General features: G+C 42.7%; 1 protein-coding gene across 1 annotated transcript in view; it reads left to right on the top strand.

Moving 5' to 3' along the window:
- Positions 1–12360, top strand: part of LOC127576491 (uncharacterized) — a 605240-nt gene that overhangs the window by 194386 nt on the left and 398494 nt on the right. Inside the window, exons 5-7 of the mRNA XM_052026972.1 lie at positions 61–378; positions 11501–11803; positions 11891–12208. Of these exons, the coding sequence (XP_051882932.1) occupies positions 61–378; positions 11501–11803; positions 11891–12208 (939 nt within the window). The remainder of the gene's footprint in view (positions 1–60; positions 379–11500; positions 11804–11890; positions 12209–12360) is intronic.

Below are 12360 nucleotides of genomic sequence, written 5' to 3'. Positions count from 1 at the left end.
CAACGTTAGTTACCTGAGTAAAACTGTTTTACATTTCCATTGTTTGCTCGTCTATTCCAGTGGAGACAAAAAGACCCAAGGTCAGACTGCTGCCTCCACCACACGAAGGGACCAAGAGTAGGAACACGGCCACCTTCGAGTGTGTGGTCTCTGGATTCTACCCAGACCTCATCAGTGTCAGCTGGGAGAAAGGCAGCTCCGTGATCACCTCCAACACCAGCGCTACACCTACTGCTCTGGAGCAGGGGGGCACTTTCAGCGTCAGCTACTTCCTGACCGTGAGCTTACAGGAGTGGAAGTCAGACTCAGTCTTCAGCTGCACAGTGACACATCCCCCCTCCGGCACCCGTATCAAGAAGCAAGTGAAGAACATCCAAGGTAGGGACTGGGACTCACCCCAGGATTGAAATTGTTTGCTTTGCACTATAAACTCTGTGACATAAGGTCAACACTGAAACATGGTGCAGCCCTGCTGTGGTTATGTGAATGAAATGATAATCCAGAAGCCTGGCCAGAGAAATAACTATCTCTGAAAATGCTTTCATAACTCGAGGAAAATCCATTTCACTGGACAGGCACCCTGGGCATCCCTGATACTCTTGATCACTACAGTCTTTCCCTCTTCCTTTGAATGTAATCCCAGCCTCCAGTTAGTGCCTCAGTTGTGGGAGATCAAATGTGAAGGGACATTACACTGTTAATTGCAAAACCCTTAACAGTTTTGATGTATTGGTATTGGTTTATTATTGTCACTTGTACCGAGGTACAGTGAAAAACTTGTCCTGCATACTGTTCGTGTAGATCAATTCATTACTCAGTGCATTGAGGTAGTACAGGGTAAAAACAATAACAGAATACAGAGTAAACTGTCACAGCTACAGGGAACCGCAGTGCAGGTAGACAATAAGGTGCAAGGTCATAACAAGGTAGATTGTGAGGTCAAAAGTCCTTCTCATCATATAAGGGAACTGTTCAATAGTCTTATCACAGTGGGATTGAAGGTGTCCTTGAGCCTGGTGGTATGTGCCCTCAGGCTCCTGTATCCTCTACCTGATGGGAAGGGAGAAGAGAGAATGATCCGGGTGGGTGGGGTCTTTGATTATGCTGGCTGCTTCACCAAGGCAGCAAGAGGTATAAACAGACCGATCTTAGGGTCCCGGTCCATTGCTCCCTGAAAGTGGCTCTACAGGTTGATAGGGTGATAAAGATGGATGGCATGCTCGCCTTCATTACTTGAGGCCATGAGTTCAAGAGTTGGAAAGTTATGTTGCAGCTTTATAAAACTCTGGTTAGATGTATCTGGAGTATTGCATTCAATTCTGGTTGCCCCATAGGAGGAAGGAGGTGGAGACTATGGAAAGTGCGCAGAAGAGGTTTACCAGGATGCTGCCTGGATTAGCAGGCATGTGCTATGAGGAGAGGTTAGACAAACCTGGGTTGTTTTCTCTGGAGCGGTGGAGGCTGAGGGGAGACCTGATAGTAGTTTATAATATTATGAGATGCATAGATCAAGTAGACAGCTGGTATCTTTTTCCCAGGGTGGAAATGTCTAATACCAGAGGGCATGCATTTAAGGTGAGAGGGGATAAATTGAAAGGAAATGTGCAGGGCAAGTTTTGTTTTACACAGGGAGTGGTTGGTGCCGGGAATACACAGCCAGGGGTGGTAGTGGAGGCAAATACGATCGAGGTGTTAAGAGGCTCTTCGACAGGCACATGAATGTACAGAGAATAGAGGGATGTGGACATTGTGTAGGCAGAAGGGATTAGTTTATTTAGGCATTTAATTACTACTTTAATTAGTCCAGCACAGCATTGTGGGCCGAAGGACCTGTTCCTGTGCTGTGTTGTTCCATGTTCTAATCGAGAAAGAATGCATTTAAACTTTTGTGAAAAAAACAAAATATTTCTGATGCTTAGATTTTAAAATATAAAGGAAAAGTGCTGAAATATTTTTCATTTGAAACATTTAGCTGTGTTTCCCTCTCCACAGACACAGCCTGAAATGCTGGGTAATTTCTGTATTTGTTTTAATAAGTGGCTGGTAACAGTTTAAGTGAAATAGCAAAAATAATATAAGAGCCAAACTTATGTACATTCCTTCGGGGTGTTTACCCTGTCTGCACAATAGGGGAGCTTCATTCCTTCACCAATGTAGATAAGTCTCAACTGATCTTGATGGGACTGGCAAAGCATTCACTGGAGCTGAGCAAGAAATGTCGGTCCTGTCAGTGACGCACTCGTCCACTGGGAAATGATGAAATAATAATTGTGACGTTTCTCCCAGATGAATGTTCAGATACCCGCCCCTCAGTCACTTTAAGCAAACCTTCCTTTGAAGAGATCTGGACGAACAGGACGGCGACCATTCTGTGTAAGGTGGTTCACAATGATTTACAGGGATTCAGGGTAACCTGGCAGGTGGACTGAAGGAGGAGAAAAGATGGGGTGAGGACTCAGGGTCCACACAGCCATAGAGGTGAAGACACGATCACCAGCAGACTGACAGTCCCTGCTGCAGAGTGGGACAGTGGGGCTGAGTACTTGTGTCGGGTGGAGGACAAGAGTTTGCCAACGCCGGAGAAGAGATCCATCAAGAAGGACACAGGTACGTGCGGACAGAGCTCGGTGTGAGTCTGATCTTCACAAATGGACAGAGTTATCACCTTCCAGCACTGTGATAGATCGACAGAAAATGAGCAGCAGTGGGTCACTGGGCCCCTCCATCCTGCTCAGCAATTCAATATGGTCTTGGCTGATCATCCAAATTCAGTCACCTGTTCCTGTTTTCTCTCCATATCCTTTGATCCCTCCACCCGAAGAAATATATACAACTCACTCTTAAATATATTTAATGATGAGATTCAACTGCTTTCTGTGGGAGAGAATTCCACAGGTTCTCACTCCCTCTCAGATCTACACAGCTTAGACTGCCAGCCCTGGTCCTGGATTCCCCCACCATCCCCCAACATTCTTCCTACATCCAGTATGTCCAATCCTGGTAAGAATTTGACAGGTTTCTATGGGATTCCCTCTCATTCGTCTAAACTCCAGTGAATGCCCAATACAGTTTATCAGAGAGAATGAGGGACCAAAAGAAGATTTAACCCCCCCTGATTAACCACATCAGTAAAATCCCAAATCCCCACAGCAGCCTCACCCAAAACCACATTGGCTCCTGTGTGGTAAGTTCCTGTGATGGGGTAGAGGGAGAGGGATTTGCAGCTTTCAGAGGATGAGGTTGAATAGACTAACCTCGCTGGAAGGCGTAAAATGCACCAGATTCAAGATTTGCACTCCGCAAATCCCAACAATGAGCAGAAAGGGAAAAGCCTTCAATTTCAGCTAAAGTGAAGTCCCCCAAAGTGTAGACATTGCCCATGTTGCCATAAAATCAGAATGTGTGGGGTAAGTAGGGAATTATTGAAAGATTCACTCTAACTGAGGTTCTCTCTGTTTCCCAGGTGGTGTTGTGACTCATCCTCAAGTCTACCTCATCCCCCCTTCATTGGATGAGGTAGAGACAGATCAGACAGTGACCTTGATGTGCCTGGTCACCAAGTTCTCTCCTGCAGAGATCTACGTGGCCTGGATGGCCAACGACACCCTTCTGAAGACAGGGTTCATTCACCAGCCGGTGACCAAGGACACCAGAAACGGCTGGAACACAATGACCAGTCAGTTGAAGGTTTCTCCAGAGGACTGGAATAGTGGCACCACTTTTTCCTGTCTGGTGGGACATGAGTCGATCACAACCAGTCTGTTCTGAAGCATCAATAAATCTCACAGCAAACCCACCCTGGTCAATCTCACACTTGTTCTGACTGATAGTTTTAAATCTTGTGTATAATACCGCATGATTCAATCAATAAAACCCTTGTTTTGTTAGTTTTATGATTATTAACTATCACAGAGGATAGTTTATCTCATTAAAACATGATCAAAATTTGGACCTTTCTGAACAATTAAGAACAAAATTAGACTCAAGAATCAAATGAAGCCACAAACATGATTCACCACAAATCTCTGCGCTGCTGGGTACCATTTCAGACCTTTCTCTGCCACGTTTGGTCAGATTTTGTCCCTGCATGGGATCCCACGAGGTATTATATCTTTGTATGTGTCAATGTACCGATCCAAGTTCAATAAATGTGACGTGAAGACGTTTTGGTTGCCAGTGTCTCTGATGTGATTTTTGGAAATGAGTAACTTCGGAGGTGTGGTAGGTGATGCACACTCAGGGAACAATGGGTGTTTTTGGATCAATGGTGTCCCAAACCTTTCTGCATCGGGTGTCCTCACACCATGTCTGATCTGTTGTCAACCGATGGACAGAGATTGCTTGCGATCATTAGCCAACAACTCCATTATCACTGTGTCATGTGACAGAAGGTGAACGGATTGCACCATGGTCTTTCCTCGTCTAACTGTCACAATGTACTCCAAGCAAGCTCCCACATAGCAAATCGGATCTGGTCAGATCTTCTGTGTTTAGCTGCTCATAGTTTGATAAATATTAGTTCAAGAATCTGAAGGGAACTCTCCCATTCCTCTTCCAGTTGTGTCAGGGGATGACTAAGATCGACCTGAAAAGCCTCTGCTTAAAGCCTCATTCTAATGACACCACCTCTGGTGGTGGATCTGACTCTCCAGACTTCTCTGGAGTGTTGGTCTTGATTATTAGTGCAAGGCCCTGGAGGGAAATTCGAACCCACAACCTCTGACCAAGAGGTGACATTGCGACCCACCGAGCCACATTTGACATCTGTGTCAAACAAGGGGAATCACTGTCCTCAGTCACCTTGCTGCTGCTCACCAGGTCTACGCGTGTGAGGCTGAATAAAATAAACGTGTCAATGTTGGGAACTGTTCCATTCCAATGGCACAGTCCCTCAGGACTGTCAGACAGTGACAGAGGCTGGACAGTCTGGGTCTGTATTCCTTGGAGTTTCGAAGATTAAGAGATGTCTTTACTGAATCATACAAGATCCCAAAGGGGCATGAGAGCGTAGATGTTGAGATGTTTACAACAGTGAGAGAGTCACAAACAAGGGGACATAGTTACAAAGTTAAGGGGTCAGTCATATGAAACTGAGGTGTGGAGAAATTTCTTCCCTCAGGGGTAGTGAATCTCTGCAATTCGTAGCCCCAGAGAATGGTGGAGGCCAGATCATTCCATATACTGAAGGTGGAGAAGGATAAACATTTGAATTCAGCACTTTGGAGAAGTAGCACAGAAGAGGAGTTGAGGCCAGCGCAGATCAGCCACGATCATATTGAATGGCAGGGCAGGTTTGAGGTACCTGGTGATCTGCTCCTGGTCCTATTTTCTTTTGTTCTTGTGAAACGAGTAGAGACAGAGACGGAGAGAATTGCAAACCAAGACAAAAGATGAAATCGGAAAGAAATATACAGAGAGAGAAATAGTCTGTGAATGAATCAAAGAGGGAAGGCAGCAGGGCATACTGATAAGTTACACTTATTCAATCCAAAGAATTTAAGGAATTGAAACCATATTCGTATTGTATGTTTACCTATTCGGTTAGTCATATGTTTACTCAATTTAGTAAGTGCAAAAGGGAGTGAGGCTCCTAAAATAGAAACTAATGAAAGTCCTTGCACTGATTCATACGCAAGGTATACTCATTTGGGACATTGAATTACATCTAAATCTTGTGCCCAAAAAATAAATATCTGATATTAATTGCCCAGTAATACAATCTAAGGTTAGGCAAAGCCATGCCACTGTCCTTTTTTAATTTCTGTAAATATTTCTTACTTAACCTTGGGTTTTTACTCTGCCATTTACATGAAAGAATTTTAGAATCAATAGTGTCAGAAGAAGATTTCGGGATGAAAGTTGGAATCGCCTGAAATAGATATAGAAATTTTGGTAAAATATTCATCTTAACCGCATTAATTCAGCCTATCAATGATAGAGATAATGGGGACCATTTCGTAAATAATTGTTTAACGTGATCAATTAAAGGCAACAAGTTAACTTTAAACAGGTCCTGTTGCTTCTTGGTAATTTTAACACCCAAATACGTAAAATGGTCTGTTGCTAATCTAAATGGTAATTGCCTATAAATTGGGGTTTGCATATGTAATGGAAAGAGTTCAGTCTTATTAAGATTTAATCTAAAACGAGAAAAAACCCTAAACTGAGCAAGCAGTGATAATACTGCAGGGATGGATTCCTCTGGGTTAGAAATATAAAGTAACAAGTCATCTGCATATAGAGATACTTGATGAATCCCCCGTCCACGAGTGATACCAAGTATGTTAAAAGAATCCCGAAGGGCAATTGCCAAGGGTTCCAAAGCAATATCAAATAATAAAGGACTTAGAGGGCAACCCTGACTCGTACCTCGAAAAAGCCTGAACAGAGGGGATCTCTGATTATTAGGAAGTATCGAAGCCATAGGTGTATGATAAATCAATTTGATCGCAGATATATAATTGGGACTAAACTTAGATTTCTCAAGTGTGTTAAATAAATATTCCCATCCGACTCTATCAAACGCCTTTTCAGCATCTAATGAAATAACACATTCTGGAATTTTAGGTGCGGGGTTCTATATAATATTCATTAACCTCCCAATGTTAAAATGCAAATAATGATTCTGGATAAATCTTGTCTGGTCATCAGAGATAATTTGTGGAAGAACCTTTTCCAATCTAGAAGCCAATATGTTGGAAAATATCTTGGAATCCACATTTAATAAAGAAATGGATCTTTAAGATGCACATTCAGTGGGATCTTTATCCTTTTTAAGAATTAAAGAGATAGTAGCTTCATAAAAGGATTGTAGTAGTTTACCTAGTGATAACGCATCTTTAAAAATTTTTCCAAACCAGGGAGAAAGAAGATCAGAAAAAGATTTTAAAAATTCGACTGTATACACATCAGGATCAGGTGTTTTACCCAAATTCATTGAAAAAATTGCCTTCTTTATTTCTTCCCCTGAAATGGGTGCACCTAATATTGAACGTTCATTACATGATAATTTCGGAGTCTTCAGGTCCCTTAAAAATTCATGCATTAATGGAGAATCCTCAGGGAATTCAGTTTGGTATAAAGAAGTATAAAATTCTTGAAAAAATTCTTATCAAGCCCCATTCAATCTATTTTTTTCTTTCAACCATCCAGAATCGACTTAGCTTTTTCTTTGTGGAAAATGAAGGGAATAACATGTTTTCGTGATCTATTCATTGATAACTGTTTTTTTATCTTTAGAACAGTTGTCTAATAAATACAATTTGCCTGGATCACACTTTTTTTGATACTTACAGATTAGAAATTTTTTAAAATTACTATGCCTTCTTTTCCGACTCCATATAAAATTGAAATTACGGAAGAGATTTTAGGCTTTAATCCCTATCAGAAGGGCTTGATAGCAATAATTTATGATCTAATTATGAAAATACGTCCAGAGACACTTGATAAAATTAAGAATGAATGGGAAAGAGAACTCCAGATACTCCTACCCACAGAGACATGGAAGAAAATTCTTCAGTTAGTTAATACATCTCCAATGTGTGCCAGACACTCTTTGATACAATTTAAGGTGGTTCACAGGACCCATATGTCAAAGGACAAGGTAGCCCGTTTTTATCACCATATAAATCCTATATGTGATAGATGTAATTCAGAGGTGGCTTCCCTGACACATATGTTTTGGTCCTGTCCTCTTTTGGAAAAATATTGGAAGGACATTTTTAACATTATTTCAACTGTATTGAATATTGATTTACAACCTCACTCAATCACTGCAATTTTTGGGTTACCAATGATGGAATCTGGCCACTTATCTGCTGCTGCTTGTCGTATGATTGCCTTTGTTACATTAATGGCCAAGCAATCCATTTTGTTTAAATGGTAGGATCCAACACCTCCCACTACTTTTCAATGGTTTTCTCAAACTATATCATGTTTAAACTTAGAAAAAATCAGGAGTGGCACTGTGGATTCTTTGCTTAAATTTGAGGAAGTTTGGAGTCCATTTATTCAATATTTTCATATGATATACACCCCTTTTCAATAATCTTTGAATTTAGAGGAGCGGAGTTGACGACATAATAATGCTCTTTGTTCATCGAGAAATATCAGTTTTTTTTTCTTTGGAAATTTTTTTTCAGTTTGTTTCGTTTTTTACTTACAATTTTTTTTTCAATTTGTTTTTTTTATATAATAAATCTTTTTCTTTCTCCATTTGATTTTTTTTGTAATATATTCGTTTACCAAGAAACCGTGGGGCCTAGAATATATTTTTTCTTCTTTACGACGATAGATGTCATTATTGACCTCTCGATCTCTTTGTATTACATGTATAATTACCAATGTTATATGTATTAATCTGTATTAATTTGAAAATTAATAAAAAGACTGAAAAAGAAAGCAGGACATACTGAGAGGCAAAAGCGGGGAGAGACAGACAGACCAAGAAAGAGACAGAGGGAGGGCTTCGAATGATTTACTGGCCTTAGTGCCACTCCACCGGGGCCTCACCCATCACTGTATCTCCAGTGTAGAGCGCAGAATACTGTTACATGGTTCACAATCTGAACAGGGTTGTGATTGTAACATTCTGCAGAACTCCTAATGCACCATCTGTGCTCAAGTGACTGCAGCCGTGACACCAGTTCTGATCCAAATCACAGTGTTTCATATTTTTCAATGAAGGTCAGACTCAAGCAGCTTTATTGTTGGGTCGGAGATGAGATGTTATTTCTGGAGGGATGACTGAGGACACACTTTCCTCCCAGCTCTTCACTTAACATCTCTCCTTGTCATTTGTCACACTGAATATCTGGAAGACGATATTAGCCAGCCTTTATATCGGTGGAGATTTCTGAGTTCTATTGGAGCAGGCATTGCAGAATATGACTGGAGATCACACATGAAATTACACATGAGATGACACATGCGTAGTCCCACTGAGAGGTTAAATGTGTGTATGTGTTGGTGTCACCAATCAAAGTTCAATGAAGAAGATATGAAAAGGTCTGGGTTGTGAGTGTTCCCCAATGCCAGTGTGTTTTGGGAGACATTAAATAAATAACTTGGGATGTGAGGTGTGGTAGGTTATGCAGATTCAGGAGAAATAAGGGACTTTGGATCTATGGTGGCCAACACCTTCCACCAGTGGGTGTCCCCACACTGTGCCTGGATCTGCTGTAGATTAATGGACAGAGATTATTTATAACCATTCGTCAACAATTCCATCATCACTGTGTCACGTGACAGTCAGGGTGACAGAAGGTGAATGGATTGGACCTCGGTCTTTCTGAGTCCACCTGTCACAATGTACTTGAAGCAACCCCCACTTAGCAAATTGGAAATGGCCACATCTTGGCAGGATGACAGGAGACAGACAGAAGAGACAAGGGATTGGTACTGAACCCAGCAGGATGTGATGATGAGCAGTATCCTGCAATGATCTTTGTTGGCATTGCAACTATTCACTAACTTTTTTTGTAATGTAGATCATGGGATACAAAGCCATTTCTCTGAGTTTCTTGCAACAGAAAAGCAGGTGCCATTGAAAGAACTCTGGCAGGAAGGTTTAAAGTGTCAGGGTGGCAATAGATGAAGTGAATGGGACAACTGCAGCAAAGTGAGATCATTGACGGCGGCAGGTCCGAGGGGCCAGGAGGTCTCCTCCAGCTCCTGTTGTCTTGTGCATAAAACAAAACGCTGGAGGAACTCAGCAGGTCAGCCATCATCGGTGGAGGACGTTGGACAGTCAATGTTTCAGATCAAGACCCATCACCTGGACTGAAAGGTGGAGGGGATGTAGCCAGTATAAAGAGGTGAGGGGATGGGGGGGCAGCAAGAGCTGGCAAGTGATAGGTGGATCCAGTTGAGGAGGGGTGATCAGCAGATGGAGGAGGGAAGAGCAGAAGTAGCGACAGAGGCTGGGAGGTGATCGGTGGAGGTGACAAATGGTTGCAGAGAATGCAATCTGATAGGAAAGGAAGATGGAGCAGGGAACCAACCCAGTGAGGTGGGGAGGGCAGACGGGAACAGTTGGGGCAGAGGACCCAGTGGGAGGAGTGTGTGGGTGATGGGCAGATGGATTGTGTGGAGAGGGGAAAGGAGCAGGGTGATGGGGGCTGGGGGTGTGATGGGTGCAGGAGGAACTTGGTACGTCAAGAGGAGGGAGAAAGGGGACAGAGGGCGAGCAGGGTGCCTGAAATTGGAGACGTCAGTGTTTGATGTTGAATTCTTCCACAGTGAAGACTGATGCACTTTCGTCCACCATTTCTTTGTTCCCCATTACTACCTCTCCAGCATCATTTTCCAGCAGAGCAATGTCCACGCTTGCCTCTCTTTTACTGTTTACGTATCTGATAAAACTTCTGGTATCCTGTTTTTATGATTGGCTTGCTTACCTACATATTTCATCATTTCTTCCCTATTGCATTTTTACTTGTCTTCTGTTGGTTTTTAAAAGCTTCCCAATCCTCCAGCTTCCCACTTGTTTTTTTTCCAATATTATATGCCCTCTCTTTTCCTTTTATGCTGTCTTTGACTTCTCTTGACAATCATGGTTGCCTCATCCTCCCTTTGGAATGATTCTTCCTCTTTGGGATGAACTCATCCTATGTCTTCCGAATCATTCCCAGAAACTCCTACCATTGCTGTTCTACCAACATCCCTGCTCGGTCCCCCTCCCCCTCCAATCAATGTATTCATCTTGTTGTTATTGACACTGGATTTATTGCAGAATTGGTTTCACAAAATTTTAATTCTCAGCTGCCTGGTTAAGATTTCAACCACATGTGGTTGTTTCAAGGAGCAGCTTGAAGGAGCACAGATGGGATTTATCACTGAAGTTTAGTGAGTGAGTTGTAGTGCTTGTGACAAAAATTACAGAGAACGCACAGTCACAAGTCACACAAGTCCTGTTTTCTGAGGGATCAGAACTGGAGGATTCCAGTATTCTCTGAATATTGTTGATTCGTTGATGAACGTTACTGAGAAGGGGAGAGGCATGGTCATTAGAAAGTCAGATTGGAATTTTCAAACTGGGATGAATCCCAGGCTCAGTCCAAACAGAGATGAGAGGCCTCAATGATTCAGCAGGTCCAATGTAACAAATGGATCTGCAGTCCCACACTAGAACTGAACCAAGGAGAATTCAGGACATGTTTTCTTTTGTCAGAAACTGCACCTCGGGTTGCATTTCACAGCTTTGAGATCACATTTTATTGACACTGCAGCAGCTAAATGTCGCACTGCCTTGCAGTTATCTTGCAGTCCTTGCTGTGACCCAACTGATTCTCGAGGAAATGAGTTCCTTGATATTTGATTTTGTTTTCTCAGTCAAAGGTTGTAAACAGAGAGGAACAACCCACCCTTTAAACAACCCTGATTTCATTCCAATGTACAGTTTTGTACAGAGTGAGCTTCAGTGCAAGTCTATGCTGAAGTTATGAAGCCAGCTGACACCAGAGCTTGTCCACTTTGTAAGTTTTCTATTTATCATCTGCAGAATTGTCTGTCTTTATCCAAAATCCCTGCACTGAAGAAATTTGGATCAACAAGACCGCTACTCTGGTGTGCATGGTTGTGGGTGCTGATCTGAGCCAGGTCCAAATCTACTGGCAGGTGAGCGAGAGGGAGAAAATTAAAGGAAATGTGACTAAAAAGCTGAAAGAGGAAGGGACCCAAGGCACAGTGATCAGCCAACTCCAGACCAGCGTGGAGGAGTGGTCCAGTGGGATGGAGTATACGTGCTCCGCCCAACAAACTTCTTCATCCTCAGCAGTGTCAGCATGGACAAAAAGTATCAAAGGTGGGCAAGAGACCAGCGATTAAATGGACAACATTTGTTACCTGAATAAAACTGTAATCATTTCCATTGTTTGCTCATCTATTCCAGTGGAGACAATAAGTCCCAAGGTCAGACTGCTGCCTCCACCACACGAAGGGAGCAAGAGTAGGAACACGGCCACCCTCGAGTGTGTGGTCTCTGGATTCTACCCAGACCTCATAAACGTCACCTGGGAGAAAGATGGCTCCCTGATCTCCTCCAACACCAGTGCTACACCGACTGCTCTGGAGCAGGCAGGGACTTTCAGTGCCAGCCACTTCCTAACTGTGAGTACAGAGGAGTGGAAGAAAGGCTCAGTCTTCAGCTGTACAGTGTCTCATCCCCCCTCCAACACCAGTGTCAGCCAGGAGGTGAAAAGCATTCAAGGTACAGTGCTGGGATTCACTCCAATGTCGACATTCTCTGCCCCTGCCACAAATGAGGGCCAAGGAAGTTCTAAACTGAAAGAGAGATGTGGTATTGCTATGGTTGTGTGAGTGTATTGATAATCCAGAGGCTTAGACTAGGAAACACTTATA

Source organism: Pristis pectinata, chromosome 12 (assembly GCF_009764475.1).
Source record: "Pristis pectinata isolate sPriPec2 chromosome 12, sPriPec2.1.pri, whole genome shotgun sequence".
Taxonomy (NCBI): Eukaryota; Metazoa; Chordata; class Chondrichthyes; order Rhinopristiformes; family Pristidae; genus Pristis; species Pristis pectinata.
The sequence above is the reverse complement of the archived record's forward strand: the minus strand, read 5'-3'. Positions and strand labels throughout refer to the sequence as shown.